This window comes from Ranitomeya imitator, chromosome 2 (genome assembly GCF_032444005.1).
Source record: "Ranitomeya imitator isolate aRanImi1 chromosome 2, aRanImi1.pri, whole genome shotgun sequence".
Taxonomy (NCBI): domain Eukaryota; kingdom Metazoa; phylum Chordata; class Amphibia; order Anura; family Dendrobatidae; genus Ranitomeya; species Ranitomeya imitator.
The window spans coordinates 217,529,477-217,545,193 of NC_091283.1; the positions used below are offsets into that span (position 1 = coordinate 217,529,477).

At 46.5% G+C, this 15,717-nt stretch overlaps 1 protein-coding gene across 6 annotated transcripts in view; it reads left to right on the plus strand.

The window, feature by feature from the left end:
• The window catches only part of DRP2 (dystrophin related protein 2), a 193,165-nt gene that overhangs the window by 133,107 nt on the left and 44,341 nt on the right, over positions 1-15,717 (plus strand). For all 6 annotated transcript variants that reach the window (XM_069748587.1, XM_069748592.1, XM_069748590.1 and 3 more), the window contains 2 exons: positions 3,938-4,003; positions 10,097-10,162. In XM_069748587.1, the coding sequence (XP_069604688.1) occupies positions 3,938-4,003; positions 10,097-10,162 (132 nt within the window). The remainder of the gene's footprint in view (positions 1-3,937; positions 4,004-10,096; positions 10,163-15,717) is intronic.

The window sequence follows — 15,717 nt, forward strand, 5'->3', positions numbered from 1 at the left end:
AGGAAGAATTTCTCAAGGGAATTGCCTCAGGATAGCGTGTGGCATAGTCCAGGATGACTAATATATACTGATGGCCCCGAGCTGATTTAACTAAGGAACCGACCAAGTCCATGGCAATTCTCTCGAACGGTACCTCAATAATGGGCAGTGGCACAAGGGGGTTCCAGAAATGAGGAGTAGGAGCAGTTAGCTGACATGTAGGGCAGGATCTGCAATAGTTCACTATTTCCCAGTGACACCCAGGCCAATAGAACCTCTGCACAACCCGTTCCTGCGTTTTTTCCACCCCTAGGTGTCCACCCAAGATGTGTGAATGGGCCATGTCCAACACTTTCCGTCTATACGGACCCGGCACTACCAACTGCTCTACCAACTCCTCCCTTATTTTCGTGACCCGGTACAACAACTCCCCACTCATCAAAAAATGGGGAAATCTTGTGTCTGCCCCCGACTCCTGTACCACCCCGTCAATAACTGTGACATTATTAAAGGCTTCCCTCAGAGTGGGGTCCCTATGTTGGGCAGTCCCAACATTTTCACCGAATACCTCTAACTCCAGAATATCAGATGCAGGGGACACTTCCTCCTCATCCCCAACCAGAACACAAAAAGGAAACCTGTCTGACTCTGGGTGTGGCGACACCCTTCCAGGGTTCATTGGTTCCCTACTCTTGCTAGGGAGCTCAGAACCTTTCCCCCACAAATCCCAAAACAAACAGAAATCCCGGCCAATAATTATAGGGTGCAACAAGTCCTGAATGACGCCGACTATGTGGGACTCCGTGCCACATGCCGTTTCAATGTCCACACTGGCCATAGGGTAGTCCTTTGCATCACCATGTATGCACCGCACTCCGACCTTCTTTCCCGGGAGCAGGTGAAGAGGAAAAGTGGCCCTCACCAGGGTCACTAGGCTCCCCGAGTCTAACAGTGCCGTTACTGCTCAACCGTTCACCTTTACGGGACACGCTTGAGGTCCCTCGTTGGGCGGAGAGTTCACACTGCAGGCTGGATACGCATAGTATGAAGAACGGCGTCCCATGCTGCAGTCCATCTGCTCAGTGGTCTGGGAACAACGGGCAGCTATATGTCCTGGCCCGTGGCACCTCCAACAAATAATATCACCCGTAGGGACCTTGGGCACCACCTCCCCCGCCCTTTGTGACCTTGGACGCACCACCCCTTTTTGGGACTCAGCTCCCTTCTGGGACCCCCAGTACGGCATGGGCTGCCTCCCGAAGGAGCCTTCCAACCCTTGGTATCTCTCAACCAGTCCGATCAGCTCGTCGGCATTCTGGGGATCACCCTGGGCAACCCAAGACTGTATAGGTCTCGAGAGGGAATGGACAAACCGATCCATCATCACCCGTTCTACCATCTGTGCAGGTGTAGATGACTCTGGCTGCAGCCATTTCTGGACCAGGTGCAACAGATCAAACATTTGGGAACGAGGTGGTTTGTCCCGGTGATAGGCCCAGCAGTGAACTCGCTGTGCCCTGACAGACAGTGTCACCCCCAAACGTGCGAGAATCTCGGCTCTCAATTTGTGATACTCTTTGGCATCCTGCAAGGTCAAATTATAGTACGCCTTCTGGTATTCTTCCGTCAGGTATGGCGCCAGTACCTCTGCCCACTGCTCTGGTGGAAGTTTTTCCCTCTCAGCGACCCTCTCAAACACCGTCAGGAAGGCCTCAACATCATCCCCGTGAGTAATTTTTTGCAATGCGCGTCTTACCGTCTTCCGGACGTTGGTGTCATCAGCCAGACCTGGGGTTGGGGCGCTCGTCTTGCCCTGGATGGCGGTTGCCAGAAGCTGCATCTGCTGCCGTTGCTCCTACTGGTTCTGTTGCATCTGCTGCCGTTGCTCCTGCTGGTTCTGTTGCATCTGCTGCCGTTGCTCCTGCTGGTTCTGTTGAATCTGCTGCAACAACAGCCTGTTGCTCTCTTGCTGCGACTGAAGCAAGTGTTTCAGCAGGTCCTCCATTTTCCCCGGCAATGCTTGCTGGCTTACAACAGACTTGACCCAGGACATCCAAAAACAGACTCTTCGTCTCCGCTGGGAACGCTGCCCGCATTCTCCACCAATTGTAGGGATTTCACTCACTCGGGTGCGACGGCTGAGACTCAGGAGGCACGTTCCTTGAAAAGTTCACAGGGTTTATTGCATCATAAACCACATGGCGAAATAACAGAAAGCAAATAGCCTTTGGCTCAGGAAAAGGAAAAAACAAGTGTCCAGTCCTACTGGCTCAGTCCTGGAGCCTTGACACACTCAGGAGGTTTTCACCTCCTCACATATCTGCTCTGTAAAGCATTAGCCAGTTTTATATAGAGCTAACCACACCCAGTAACCCATCACATGATTAGCCATGTGGTCTGACATCACCACAGGTCCTGAAACACATATATATATACAAGGTTATGTGCAAGAAAGAAATACTCCGGGCTACATTACAGCAACAAGGCACTTATGTGGCACATACCTCCCGTCGACTACACACCCTTTAGCCATGCTGCAATATACACCAAAAAATTGGTTTCAGTATTTATATTGATGAATGACACATAGAGATGTAAATTGGAGGGAAATTTGCATTACAGTTGTTAAAGGGGATCCGTCAGTAGGATCATTACTCCTGATCCATCTATAGGGGCACGCAGGTCATTGGAAGCTGAAGAACAGGACACCTTGATATCTGGGATCCGATGTCTTATTCCAGAGAAATCCACGTTTTTCTTATATGCAAATGAGCTGTTAAGATCTCTGGGCCGGACATAGATCTCCCTGAGAATCTGCCTCCGGAGATTATTATAAATGACAGGGGAGTGTTGATATCCTGCAGGCATGTGAAGACTATTATAGGCCAAACCCACCGATATCAGCAGTCTAAAGAGCATGGGAGCTCCAGATAATTTATTGTCAGGGAAAATATTGATCCGGGATGTTAGACTGACGATTGTATTGTCTCTCGGAGATAAGCCACCATCAGATATGTCTGACCACAAGCCGAACAAGCGCGACTGCGTATGGAAGAGCCGGTTGAGTTCGCTGCCGGTCAAATCATCGTTTGACCGAAATCCAACTAATGTGTATGGCTGGCTGAATTGTTTTGCTCTTTTGAAGGCTGGAGGATCAGATGTGTATATAAGATGCATCAGAACTTCAATATAGCTGTAAACGTTAAAAACGTAAAGTAGTTAGCCATTTTTGATCAAAGAGAGCAAAAGCCTCCAACCACCTCAAGGTGTACCTTTTTAATATGGATGGTCTCTAACCATCATATGTCCTACCTCTCCATGTCCCAAACAAGCCAATGTGAGTGGGGAGTGAAAAGGATGGGAGATAGTGATAAGGATAGGGAGATCCGTGGTGGCCTGAAGAAGGAAGGAGGTCGGCCATGAAAGGATGTTATTACACAGTAATTTGTGGGGAACACAAAGGTGGAATTTTAGAAGAGAAGTTGCATGTAAGGAAGTTTGACAGCAGGAAGGTTGGGGGGCTTTACTTATGGAACTACCTCCTGGTATAGATTTTAGGGTGTGGAATGGGTGGCGTGAAAGCTAGCATTTCCAGCAGTAGACTTGGTGTAGGTTGTAGGGTTTACTCGTGATCATCGCCTGTAAACGTCACATTCAGAGACGTGAAGAGTGAAGCATAAGCACTTTCACCAAATGCTCGGGCATAAACCTTCCAGAGCAGTCCTGCTTTGTGGTGGGGCATTCTGGCAGAACCGTCTCGTGGATCCTCTGATCTAGCAGTCATTACATTTCACTCACAGTTACAGCAAGGAAATGAAGTCCTGACATTTCTATTTCTAAGTTTTAGAATATCTAAACTAAGGGTAACGGTGAAGGATCCAGGCCGAGCAGCAGACATCGTCATCATTTGATCAGTCAGGTCCTGTTTTTCATGCCTTTCATCTTTTCGCTGTTACAGGCCATTGTCTTCTCCCATGCTTCCTCATGCAGATACACATTCCAGGATTGAGCACTTCGCTAGCAGGTCTGTATATTAAAAACGGTAATAAATATTAGAATCTGTAAAAATAACAATTGTAAAAAAAAGCGAATAAAAAAGTAAAAGTAGATGTACATTCACTATGACAAAGAACAGAATGGAACAACATAACCTAAAGCATGTAAGGTGAACTCAACTCTGAGGTTGTCAGGATTAATAAAAATGAAAGGCCACTAAGGTTTTTTCCTGCCCCATCTGAGTAAGTGCCGAGGCTGATTCCATGGATGGGGCATTTACAGGATGTCTTGCTGTAGTTTTGGTAAAATGCGAGATTATTTACTGCAGCTCTTCTGTTCTTCTCAGTAATGAGCTCCTGCAATATGGTCTTCTATATTCATGAGTTCTGAGAACCCCCACCCCCGTCACTGATTGGTTACTTTCTGCCCATTCACAGTGTAGGCAAAAAGCTGTCAATCAATGTTGTGGGTGGGGCTAAACAGAGCTCATTCCTGAGAGGACTAGCAGAGCTGCAGCAGATAAAACTGTGATTTTACCAAACTGCAGCCAGAAGCACAGTAAGTCACACAGATCTGGAATCATGGTTTCTTCCCTTATATTGTGCTGCAGTCAGGTTGAGACGTATAAACTTGGTGACAGGTTACCTTTTAAAAGGAATCTGTCAGTAAGATCAACTCTCCACCGCCTCCAAACCGCATATATGGGTATGCAGGTCTCTGAAATGTAAATCCATCAACATTTATATCTTTTATCTGCTGTTGTATTCCTGATTAATTCAGGTTTTAATACACATGCAAATGAGGCATTAAGTGCTTCAGGCACGAAAGAGCGCTTAGGGAGCCTTTGTCTCTGTCGTACACGTGGACTGTGGACCCACTGTGCCACTCACTGGGCTTACCCTGAAGGGGCATGGCTAAGCGGCTACCTTGTCTTCACTAGAGCTCCTGATGGTGGAGTCAAGCTCACGCTGCAGTTTGCCGCCAGATACCACTCCTGGGCAGTCATCGTTACAAGGATGACAGTCATGTACAAGTAGTCACTGACAGGAAGGATTCTGGTATAACAGTCAGGCCAACATGGAATACTGGGATGGGTTCACCTTCAGACAACACAGGTTTCTGAAACTGGTTCAGGATCAGGTACCACCGGTGCAGCTTCAGGATCAGCTACCATCGGAGCAGCTTCAGGATCAGGTACCATCGGAGCAGCTTCAGGATCAGGTACCATCGGAGCAGCTTCAGGATCAGGTACCATCGGAGCAGCTTCAGGATCAGGTACCATCGGAGCAGCTTCAGGATCAGGTACAGTACCATCGGAGCAGCCTCAAGATCAGGTACCATCGGAGCAGTTTCAGGATCACGTACCATCGGAGCAGCTTCAGGATCAGGTACCATCGGAGCGGCTGCAGGATCCTGTACCATCGGAGCGGCTGCAGGATCAGGTATCATCGGAGCGGCTTCAGGATCAGGTACCATCGGAGCAGCTTCAGGATCAGGTACCATCGGAGCGGCTTCAGGATCAGGTACCATCGGAGCGGCTTCAGGATCAGGTACCATCGGAGCGGCTTCAGAATCAGGTACCATCAGAGCGGCTTCAGGATCAGGTACCATCGGAGCGGCTTCAGGATCAGGTACCATCGGAGCAGCTTCAGGATCAGGTACCCCCGTAGCGGCTTCAGGATCAGGTACCATGGGAGCGGCTTCAGGATCAGGTACCATCGGAGCGGCTTCAGGATCAGGTACCATCGGAGCGGCTTCAGGATCAGGTACCATCGGAGCGGCTTCAGGATCAGGTACCATCGGAGCGGCTTCAGGATCAGGTACCATCGGAGCGGCTTCAGGATCAGGTACCATCAGAGCGGCTTCAGGATCAGGTACCATCGGAGCGGCTTCAGGATCAGGTACCATCGGAGCGGCTTTAATTTCTAGTTCAGAAAACTCAGGATACAGGGTAATGTTCAGACTAAAAAGGTTCACGGGAAAATGAAAAACTACACAGGAAGCCAGGACAGGGGACCTGGCAACATACAGTTTGCATACACACTCAATGTAAGGAACTACAGGGATTGCTCGGCACCTCCCTCCTGGTGCATTATATACAAGATGCCTCCCGGGCATTTTCAAAGTGCATGTACTGCCCCTTTAAGAACAGCCGCGCTGCCGGGAATCCTGTGCAACATACACAGACCAGGCAGCAGGGAGCCACGACCAGGCCATGCGTCCACAGCGGAGACTATGTCGGCATCCCTTCATGAAGAAAGAACTTTGCAGGGGTGCTGGCATTATTGTTACAGTCCCCCAATGTTCCCCTGCAAACACTAGCGTCTTTAGCTTGATGGATAGCTCCCTGTCTGTGCGACAGCAGGTGCCAGGCAAGGAAATCAGACAGTAAGATATCAATTAGAGAAAAGAGTCTGGTGCTGGGCAGGGAAACAATCTGGAAGGCAAAGTCTCCTTCAGTGCTTTGTCACACCCAGAGCACTTAAAGACTCATCTGCATAGGGGGCACTGCTAGAGCTAATATTAACCAGCAGGCCAGACCGCATAGCAAATATAAGGGTTGGGGGTCCCTGGGGAATACTGATCACAAAATAATAAGTTTTCATGTATCCTTTAATAAGATGTGTAGTAGAGGGGTTACAAGGACACTAAACTTCAGGAGGGCAAATTTCCAACAGATGAGAGAGGATCTTGGTGCAATTAACTGGGACGATATCCTGAGACATAAAAATACACAAAGAAAATGGGAGACGTTTATTAGCATCCAGGATAGGACCTGTGCACAGTATATACCGTATGGGAATAAACATACCAGAAATAGGAGGAAACCAATATGGCTAAATAGAGCTGTAAGGGGCGCAATAAGTGACAGAAAGCATTTAGAGAATTAAAGGAAGTAGGGAGTGATGAGGCATTAAATAAATACAGAAAATTACATAAAGTCTGTAAAAAGCAAATCAAGGCAGCAAAAATTGAGACAGAGAGACTCATTGCCAGAGAGTAAAAATAATCCCAAAATATTCTTTACCTACGTAAATAGTAAGAAACTAAAAAATGATAGTGTTGACCCCCTTAAAAATAGTCTGGGTGAAATGGTGGATGAGGATGAGGAAAAAGCCAATATGCTAAATGACTTTTTTTTTTATCAGTATTTACACAAGAAAATCCCATGGCAGACAATATGATCAGTGATAACAAAAATTACCCATTAAATGTCACCTGTTTAACCCAGCAGGAAGTACGGCGGCGTCTAAAAATCACTAAAATTGACAAATCTGCGGGCCCGGATGGGATCCACCCCGAGTACTGCAGGAATTAAGTACAGTCATTGATAAACCATTATTTTTAATCTTTAAAGAGTCCATAATAACAGGGTCTGTGCCACAGGACTGGCGTATAGCAAATGTGGTGCCAATATTCAAAAAGGGGACAAAAACTGAACTCGGTAATTATAGGCCAGTAAGCTTAACCTCTACTGTGGGTAAAATCCTGGAGGGCATTCTAAGGGATGCTATACTGGAGTATCTGAAGAGGAATAACCTCATGACCCAGTATCAGCAGGGGTTTACTAGGGACCGTTCATGTCAGACTAATTTGATCAGTTTCTATGAAGAGGTAAGTTCCGGACTGGACCAAGGGAACCCAATGGATGTAGTGTATATGGACTTTTCAAAAGCTTTTGATACGGTGCCACACAAAAGGTTGATACATAAAATGAGAATAATGGGGATAGGGGAAAATATGTGTAAGTAGGTTAAGAGCTGGCTCAGGGATAGGAAACAAAGGGTGGTTATTAATGGAGCACACTCGCACTGGGTCACGGTTAGCAGTGGGGTACCACAGTGGTCAGTATTGGGCCCTCTTCTTTTTAACATATTTATTAATGACCTTGTAGGGGGCATACAGAGTGGAATTTCAATATTTGCAGATGACACTAAACTCTGCAGGGTAATCAATACAGAGGAGGACAATTTTATATTACAGGATGATTTGTGTAAACTAGAAGCTTGGGCTGATAAATGGCAAATGAGCTTTAATGGGGATAAATGTAAGGTCATGCACTTGGGTAGAAGTAATAAGATGTATAATTATGTGCTTAATTCTAAAACTCTGGGCAAAACCGTCAATGAAAAAGACCTGGGTGTATGGGTGGATGACAAACTCATATTCCGTGACCAGTGTCAGGCAGCTGCTACAAAGGCAAATAAAATAATGGGATGCATTAAAAGAGGCATAGATGCTCATGAGGAGAACATAATTTTACCTCTATACAAGTCACTAGTGCGACCACACTTAGAATACTGTGCACAGTTCTGGTCTCCGGTGTATAAGAAAGACATAGCTGAACTGGAGCGGGTGCAGAGAAGAGCGACCAAGGTTATTAGAGGACTGGGGGGTCTGCAATACCAAGATAGGTTATTACACTTGGGGCTATTTAGTTTGGAAAAACGAAGGCTAAGGGGTGATCTTATGTTAATGTATAAATATATGAGGGGACAGTACAAAGACCTTTCTGATGATCTTTTTAATCATAGACCTGAGACAGGGACAAGAGGGCATCCTCTACGTCTGGAGGAAAGAAGGCTTAAGCATAATAACAGACGCGGATTCTTTACTGTAAGAGCACTGAGACTATGGAACTCTCTGCTGTATGATGTTGTAATGAGTGATTCATTACTTACATTTAAGAGGGGATTGGAAACCTTTCTTGAAAAGTATAATGTAATCCAGGGAACTAGTCTGATTGCCGTATGTGGAGTCGGGAAGGAATTTTTTTCCCCAATGTGGAGCTTACTCTTTGCCACATGGTTTTTTTTTGCCTTCCTCTGGATCAACATGTTAGGGCATATTAGGTTAGGCTATGGGTTGAACTAGATGGACTTAATGTCTTCTTTCAACCTTAATAACTATGTTACTATGTTACCATATGAGTGTTAGGTTAAGTGCACACGTTGCAGAATTTCCGCGGCAATTCTGCAACTCCTGTTGTGGTATATATCGCATGCGGAATTGGCATGCGTATTCCCGCTAAACACTAGCGTTTTCCATGCAATCTTTAGCATCGCTTGGAAAACTGATTGACAGGTTGGTCACACAAGCATAGTGTTTGACAAGTGTGACCAACTTTTTACTATTGATGCTACCTATGCAGCATCAATAGTATAAGATAGAATGTTAAAAATAATTTAAAAAATAATAAATCGTGATATTCTCACCTTCCAGCAGCACCAGCAGCCTTCCCGCTCCTCGCGATGCTCCCGTTCCCAGTGATGCCTCACGGCAATGATCCCAGATGATGTAGGATCACGCGAGACCGCTACGTCATCACAGGTCATTGCCGCAAACCATCCCTGGGAACGGAAGCATCACGAGGAGCGGGAAGGCTGCGGGGGCCGCTGGAAAGTGAGAATATCACAATTTGTTATTTGAATTCTTTTTTTTTAACAATTATATGGTTCCCAGGGCCTGGAGGAGAGGAAACCCAGTGTACAAAGTGCACATGATCCGCTCACTTCCCGCATGGTGAGCATATCCACATGCGGAAAGTAAGCGAATCAATGCATTCCTATGTGTAGAATCCCCACACAAAGAATGAACATGCTACGTTTTTTTCCGGAATGCGATTCCGCCGCAGAAAAAAAAATGCAGCATGTGCACAAAAATTGCGGATTGCATTCTAATAAATAGGATGCTTAATGTATGCGTTTTTATAGCGAAAAATCCTGAACGTGTGCACACAGCCTAAAAGCTAACTTCTTGTGAATGCAGAAACAGATAGAAGATATAAAAGTGTTGATAGATTTACATTTTAAAGACCTTCATGCCCATCTCTGCAGCTTGGTGGGGGTGCGGGAAATACAAAAACATGATGTAACAAGAGCCTAACGTTTGTATTTTGGGAAAACAAATATTAGTATGTATTGGAATTGCTTCTTCTTTAATTACCTCTACCGTGGCATAATCCCAGGCTTTCCTGGAATTAGTTTGAGCTAGAAGGGTTTCCAATCCTGAGTGTTTCATCTTCTTCACCAGGGAGCTTATAATGTGACTACAAAGTCAAGGCTATGAGAAGTGATACATGACTGCTGTGTTCCTGACATTTCTGCCTTTCTTTCTGTAGACTTGCCGAGATGGAAAATCAGAATTGCTCCTTCTTTACTGACAGCCTGTCTCCTGATGATAGCCTGTGAGTATTGCAGACATTTCATTAGCATAATAGCGTAACAATACCTCCCGGCCACCTTACGGAAAGTGCTGGCTACAGGGAACTTTAATCCTCCCGGGAGCCGCCGGCTTTCAGTCATAGAGGTGCAGCTACAGTCACCGCTCAGTGCCCAGTGAGCTGGTGTAAGCACGCCCCGGGTTTTTCATCTGTGAAAAGCGATCTGTCAATAAATGTGCCAGGTTGTGCTTACAGCTGCTCACTGTCTACTGAGCAGAGATTGTAGTTGTTCCCGGCATCACCCCCATGATTAAAAGTTGGCAGGTTCTGGGAGAAAGTCAGTTTATTTTCTCCCAGTAGCCATCACTTTCACTACAGCAATGGGCACCATCGTAACTCTGTATACCTGCAGATGAACCCTAATTCTGCAGATTAGTAGCATTTAGGAACTCTACAGATTTCTTTTTTACTAAGTGTGAGCCTAGCTATGGACAAGTTTGTAGCCTGTGTATATGTACAAATATGTTTTAATTCACTATCTGACTTTTCCCCACTGCACTGAAATGTAACTTACGGTAACATGCATACTGCTCACATAATGCTCATACACCGCATTGATACTCATGTATAGTATAGTTCTGCATGCGGGATTGGTGTCCATCGTATGGTGGATCTAGCACTTCAACTTGTCCATGAACCTAAAGCACATACATTTGTAGTGTATACACACGCATACACAATGTTCATGCACAATTACCTATTACACGTGCCTTGTTACACACATTACACATACTTACCTCTGCTGCAGATCGTTTTTACATCAAAACAGTTGAAAGTAAGATCTGGTGATCAAGGGACCAAACTTCTTTAGAATTCCTTCCCCTCCCTCTTCACTGCTGCACCGATCAAGTTACAACAGCCAGTATACTACTCCTGCTGCTGTAACATAAAAGTACACAAGCTGGAGAGAGGCGGAAGGAGCAATTTTTTGTAGTCTTGAGCCTTGTTCATTGTCATTCAGAATAGTCCTGACACGGTTTGCTGATGATGGGTGTTACGCATGTGATAAGAAGCCATATTATTATTATTATTATTTATTGTTATAGCGCCATTTATTCCATGGCGCTTTACATGTAAGGAGGGGTATACATAATAAAAACAAGTACAATAATCTTAAACAATACAAGTCATAACTGGTACAGGAGGAGTGAGGACCCTGCCCGCGAAGGCTCACAATCTACAAGGGATGGGGGAGAATACAGTAGGTGAGGATAGAGCTGGTCATGCAGATTACTGCAGGTTGTAGGCTTGTCGGAAGAGGTGGGTCTTCAGGTTCTTTTTGAAGAAAGGATGTTGTAGAAAGGATGCCATCTGTTTGAGATGTAGGCACCTCCTATGATAAACTCATGGGGCTGCCTTTTATTGATCCAAATGCACAGATCAACAATGGGCAGCACGGTGGCTCAGTGGATAGCACTGCAGCCTTGCAGCGCTGGGTTCTAATCCCACCCTGGACAACATCTGCAAAGAGTTTGTATGTTCTCTCCGTGTTTGCGTGGGTTTCCTCCGGGCACTCCGGTTTCCTCCCACATTCCAAAGACATACTGATAGGGAATTTAGATTGTGAGCCCCAACGGGGACAGCGATGACGATGTGTGCAAACTGTAAAGCGCTGCGGAATATGTTAGCGCTATATAAAAATAAAGATTATTATTTATCAACAAGAAAACCCACTATACTAAGCTGGTAGTCACGATAAATTAGAAAGACAGACTGATCAATACACTGAAGCAAAAGTAGCCATACAAATAATAACAAGGAAGATGACACTGATGTGTAAATGAGCATAGCGAAGGTAGCACCTATATTATTCACAGGCTCCAATGCCTTGTCTCAATCTAGAGGATAGAATAAGGCTCTTGGGAAGAAGGCTCTGGAGCTTTTTGCTAGGAGTCATTCTGTATCAAAGACTCCCTCTCACTTAGGGAATCCTCAAGCAACGAGTTTAGTCATTAGGTAGTGTGGTGTTCTACCAGTGCAGTTGTGAAGTCCCATGGACCCAGCGGGGACCGTTTTCTGAACCCGAATCCCTGGTCCCATTGCTCCCAGTAGCTGAATGTTTCCCCCTGGTCCTGGTGCCGCTAGTCCTGTTCCTGAAGTCCCCTGGTCTCAATGCGGCCAGTGCCTAAACATTGTTTCCTAGTCCCGTTGCTTCCAGTGCCTGACTGTTGTCCCCTGATCCCATTATGGCCAGTCTTGTTTCCTTAGTTCCCTGGTCCCAGTGCAGCCATTGTCCTGTTCGTGAAGTCCCTTGGTCCAGTGTGGCCAGCGCCTGAATATTTTCCCTCGGCCCATGTACGGCCAGTCCCTGACCTAGTATCCTGTACCGATGTGTCTTTATATAGACCTAGTCCGTGTCAGCGAACCTGACCCTTGGTTACCGCAGGTGCAGTACCGGGATCTACCCAGAAGTGGTACTTGGTGGCTACCTGCAGCACAGTTTGTCTCCACCATCAGGAGCACCAGTGAACACCAGGTAGCCGCTTAGCTACACCCTTGGGCAGGATCGGTCCTGTTGCACAGTGGGTTCACAAATCCACATGCGCCACCGTTGTGCCTATCAGTGCTGAATTCTTACTATTTTCTTTCAATCTATTATAAAAAGTCAGTTAGGCTAGAGATAAATCCTAGCACTACAGGCCCTGATTATTTTCACCTGGCTAGCCCTGCATATAACCAAGCTAGCTGTTTCCCTTAGTCAGTCAACTCAGGGAAGCTGACCAGAGTGGATTTGTGTTGGAGCTAAGGGAACAAAACAGAATATGTCTCTTAGAAGAGACTACACAGGCCGTGTTCACTAAACTGCAAGTATCACTGCTTTCTATGGACAATAGCTGTTGTGTTTGACCAGATTGGGACTAGCACAGACGTGTATGAGTAGTGAGGGTCTGTGCTGTTTAGTTAGCTTTTGGAAAAGGCTAGGGATTTATGTTTATGGTTTTGTTAAGTGCTGTGCAAGCAGTGAAAAATAAACATCACATTGTTTTGATACAAGAATCCAGTGACTGTGTGAATGCTACCTGCTGCCTACCTGAAGTGGGAATCCATACAATTGGTGCGTGAAATGTGGGTGTAAAGTCCCAGAAAGCACAAGCAATTGCAAAGTAAAAATTGAATGTCCTGAATAAAGGCAGCTACAGCATTCTGAACACAGTCTGAAAGCATGGAAGAGCTTGTTAAGAAATTTGTCCAGCAGCAGACCCAACAGGAGACTAACAAACTCCTGATCCAGCAGTTTAAACAGCAGCAGCAGGAGATAAAGCAGCAGCAGTGTCAGCAGCAGCAGGAATTGCAGCAGCAGTTACAATAGCAGCAGCATAAGCAGCAGATGGCTCTCCTGACAGAAACTGTCCGGGCGGAAAGTATGCAGGTGAGATGAACGGTAGTAGAGGCCTTACAGAAAATTTCTCTGGAGGATTATTTTGACTCTTTCCTGACTGTATTTGAGAGGGTGGCAGAGAGAGAGAAACTGCCCCAGCAATGGGCAGATATCCTAGCTCCATACCTTGCTGGGGAACCGAAGAAAGCATACTATGACCTTGCTCTGCAGGATGCCAAGGAGTATGACAAGCTTAAGTTGGAGATTATGGCACGTTTGAGTGTCACCCTGGCAGTCTGGGCACAACCGGTTCACCTGTGTCGCTACACAAGGAACAAACCTATTTGGTCCTACATGTTTGACCTTTTACACCTGGTGCTAAAATAGCTGCAGCCCCAGATCTGCTCTCCAGCACAGATGGAGAAAAGAGTGGAAGTGGACCAATTTGTCCACTCACTACCGAAATCCGTGCAAAGCTGCAATGCCTACAGAGATCCCCAGAATGCAGATGACCGTGCAAGCCTCGTGGAACACACTTGTCCATGGAAAACTCCCTGAGCAATCAAGGGAGCCTGAGCTCACATTTCTGGGAGATCCAAAATAACTCACCCAAGTCCACGTCTGGGGGGTGCACAAAGACCCAAGAGGGTTCAGAACTGGGTTCAAAGGGTAAATCTCGTACCATTATCTGTTTGAAGTGTCGAGTCCCGAGTATTATATAAACAAATTGTCCCTTGACCTCAGAGCCCATGGATTGCAGTGTAGGCCGGCAGTACCCCTACTTTGCCTACCCTAATTGCAGTGTTGTCCCTCTACATCAGAAGTCCCCAACGTTTCTGACCTTGAGCCACATTCAGCTCTGAGAGAGGGTTGCGAGCCACATCCAGCCTTGAGAGAGGGTCGTGTGCCACATTCAGTTCCCGCCCCCTCACAGTAGTGGTAACCAAAGCCCCAATAACAGCCATAATGGTAACCAAAGCTTTTCCACAAAAATCACCCCAAAGCAGTATACTAAGATCCAGGGGTTCCCACAATACCTCCATTTAGTAATCTCCTATAAAGCACTCCCAAGACACTGGCACCTCCTCTGACAGGTTTATCATCCGGTCTCCAGTGAACCATACTTAAATTATCTCTCAACCCCTAAGACCAGTATATGTGCATGCTGATCTGCTCTTCCATACAGAGCTGCTCACAAAATTCACCATTTTCAGATGTGCAATTCATACCTGTTTACTAGACTTAGAGATAATGCACCAAGCTGGCAGACAGCCGCGAGCCACAATTCATGGGACCGCGAGCCACATGTGGCTGCCGAGCTACAGGTTGAGCACCCCTGCTCTACATGGTGAGGGGGCCTCAGGAATGCCAGGTGACTGTGCACAGTATCCAAGTGACGGGACTCCTGGACTCGGAAGGGGAGTAAAGTGTATCCATGGAGACGCCAATAACTATTCTATGGCCCAGGTGGACATACGCACAAACTATGATTCCGTGTCCCTCCAATTCAGAATGGTCAAGGACTTTTTGCATGATATTGTTATCAATGGAGATTTTCCTTGTTCTGGAATTAAAGCTGTAGCACTCAGTAGTCTGGCATGTCGCCTGGAGTCAGCTTTGCTAATAAAGACACATGATGTAAATGGTGAATTTCCATTCACTGTACTGGTTAGGAAGGATGATGAAGAAGCATCCCCTTAAGCCAGTATCCCTGACCTGGAGGAGTTCCAGGACATCTTTGGTTCTACCCAAGCTCAGAGACTTAAAGGCCCCTTCACATTAAGCGACGCTGCAGCGATACCGACAACGATCCGGATCGCTGCAGCGTCGCTGTTTGGTCGCTGGAGAGCTGTCACACAGACATCTCTCCAGCGACCAACGATCCCGAAGTCCCCGGGTAACCAGGGTAAACATCGGGTTACTAAGCGCAGGGCCGCGCTTAGTAACCCGATGTTTACCCTGGTTACCAGCGTAAAAGTAAAAAAAAAACAAACACTACATACTTACCTACCGCTGTCTGTCCCCGGCGCTCTGCTTCTCTGCACTCCTCCTGCACTGGCTGTGAGCACAGCGGCCGGAAAGCAGAGCGGTGACGTGACCACTCTGCTTTCCGGCTGACCGACGCTCACAGCCAGTACAGGAGGAGTGCAGAGCCGGGGACAGACAGCGGTAGGTAAGTATGTAGTGTTTGGTTTTTTTT